General features: G+C 38.4%; 1 protein-coding gene across 1 annotated transcript in view; it reads left to right on the top strand.

Moving 5' to 3' along the window:
• The first annotated feature begins 2,197 nt into the window (after positions 1 to 2,197).
• Positions 2,198 to 2,482, top strand: part of LOC132983273 (dysbindin-A-like) — an 8,191-nt gene continuing 7,906 nt past the window's right edge. The window contains exon 1 of the mRNA XM_061049530.1: positions 2,198 to 2,388. Within this exon, the coding sequence (XP_060905513.1) occupies positions 2,279 to 2,388 (110 nt within the window). The 5' untranslated portion in view covers positions 2,198 to 2,278. The remainder of the gene's footprint in view (positions 2,389 to 2,482) is intronic.

The following is a 2,482-nucleotide window of genomic DNA, read 5'->3' as shown; positions in this document are numbered from 1 at the left end:
AGTACAAATCCAATTCTATCGTTACCAGTTTCACTACCACAGGAACATAAATTCAAGCCCTTGGCGCCCAATATTGGGTTATGGTCTTGGCAAACTCCTGCACACTGTCTTAATTGCACAAATACATTGATGTTTAGTAACAACAAAACAGCACTCTCCCTAATGGTAGATTTGATTAAACATATGACAGAAGATCAGATTTTTTTCTTTAAGGCTTCAGTACTTTTTAAAATTATTGATCACTAAAATGATAAACAAGTGACATCAAAAAGCATTGGAGTATTGAAAACTAAATGGTCCCACACCTTATACACAAGACTTTTAATCACCAGTTAATTGGATAATGAACTTGGGTTGAGTCAAAGTTAGGCTCTCTGGACACTGTTTGACCTCCATGCATGGGTTGTTGCATCTCTCAAAGGACAGAAATTTGAAGCATTGAACATTTTGGTAGTTGGTTGATGCATTTTATTTCAGCAAAGAGTTGTTGATGAAGTGTATGCGGAAATTGCAGTCATCCTTCTACACATCTCAGCAGACTAATTTCCCTAATGTCATGGGGCTTTAGACTGTGAAGGAAAGCAGACACCAAGACAAAGGAAACATTTGTTTATTTGAGAAGTAGTTCCAGGGATTCAAAGTTTTGGATAAGGTATGTGGAAGAGTGACTTCATTTACATTTCTCATCGTGGAATAATGTGTCTTACATGTTGAACCCGAGCAGCAACTTCTGATTTTGAAAAATGAAGCTGATGCAGAAGTGCAAAAAAAGTGCAGTTCCTCAACTGTCCACTTGAGGCTGGCTTCAAACCCCTAAGTATCCCCATTAGGTCCCATATTAAAATGTACATTTTTAAAAGTCTACAACCTGGTTCTAAATATGATTTTGGACTAAATGGGTAATGTCTCTATTGGTACACACTGAACAGGGGAGATTTTTTTCCCTATAACTAATCATCATATTAAGTCTAAGAATTATGCACACATTTGCATAATAAGGGGCGTGGTTATGTTGACAGGTGGGTGTGCCTTAGCCCCGCCTTTTTGTCTATGACTAAATTGATCTATAGTTAGGTAGAGACAGAATTTCCATTATGGTGACCGCCATGGTTGGGCTTCAAAACATTCAGAAAACAGTGACAGGGCATCATTAGGCCAACGTCCATGTTTTATACAGTCAATGGTTGAAGTACACATAAAGCTTCAGCCATCCTTTAACGTTTGTCGTAAACTTTCCTGACTTTTTCCCAGTATTATACAATGTGGTTTCATTGATTTTTTTCTCCACTATTTGAAAATAGAGTGAAAGACTGAGCAGTATAGTATTGCCCCTTGCTGATATTACGATTTTTAAAGTCTCAGCTTGATATTTAAACACTGATCATGTATTTTTGATCGGCGCAGGACTTTTCCAACTGTGAGAGAAATGTATTCATGCCTTTTTTCCTAACTGTGAATTTATGTTATCTAATACCAGTTAATGCAACTTTAAAGTGTTATTAGAGTTGTTATTAACCCATTGTTGAGTTGTTTCTGTCTTTATGTGTTTCTGAAACTCTTCAGGCCCTTAAGGGGACACGATTGAACATTTAGCACACACAAACATTTGAGCTGTGATATCTACTGTAAAAAAAACATCTGCATAAAATGTGAATTATTTGCAATAAATTTACTTTGTATTTTTATGTTTCAGAAAGACTTAACATCATTAAACTTTGTCTCACTTAAACACATTACACAAAGTGGCAAACAAAGACTGTACGATTCTTTGACGTTTAACATTAGTTTACTTTGTTAACAGAGCAGACAAATATGTTTATCTGGCTGTAACCGAGTCGAGTTCACACCACCGGGAGACAAGAATCATCCTTGCAGAGGGCCCTTCTAAGTTTTTGCCTAGGGCCCCATCAGACTCTAGAGTCGCCACTGACAGTAGCTACCATTGCAAACAATTAAATGTGAACGCTAAGTTGGTTTGCCCTGAGTTTTGTCTTTTAGGTATAGTTTTCCTCAGGCAAATATTTTCAAGCTATGCTTAAATCCTTCCTTTATGACTATATTTGACATATCCACACAGTATATCATCTTTAACGTACCAATAGAAAATGTCAAAGCCTCTTGTGTCGGATTGATCGTGTTCTCATACCAGGGTCAGGAAACGGCGTCTGCCTGTGAGACTTCGCTCAGGGTTAAGTATTAAACCCAAACAGTTACAGGCTCCGGCTCAGAGGTTCAGTAGTTCCAGGCTGCAGCGGCGCAACAAACACAGCTCGGGCTGATGTTTGTGGATGAGAAGAACCAGGTCGGACTCGGTAAACTGAGAGGTGGAGTCATGTTTGAGAACTTCAGGGAGAGACTTCAAATGGTCCAGCAGGATTTCACCACCGGGTCTGTCTCTTTTCTGTCATTAGTTAGCTAGAGTGTCAAAAGCTAACAAGCTAACAAGCTAACGCTGTTGTTATGATAGTCAGCTGTGTTTTGT

Source organism: Labrus mixtus, chromosome 11 (assembly GCF_963584025.1).
Source record: "Labrus mixtus chromosome 11, fLabMix1.1, whole genome shotgun sequence".
NCBI lineage: Eukaryota > Metazoa > Chordata > Actinopteri > Labriformes > Labridae > Labrus > Labrus mixtus.
Note: the sequence above shows the minus strand (reverse complement) of the source record. Positions and strands in the feature narration are given on the sequence as shown.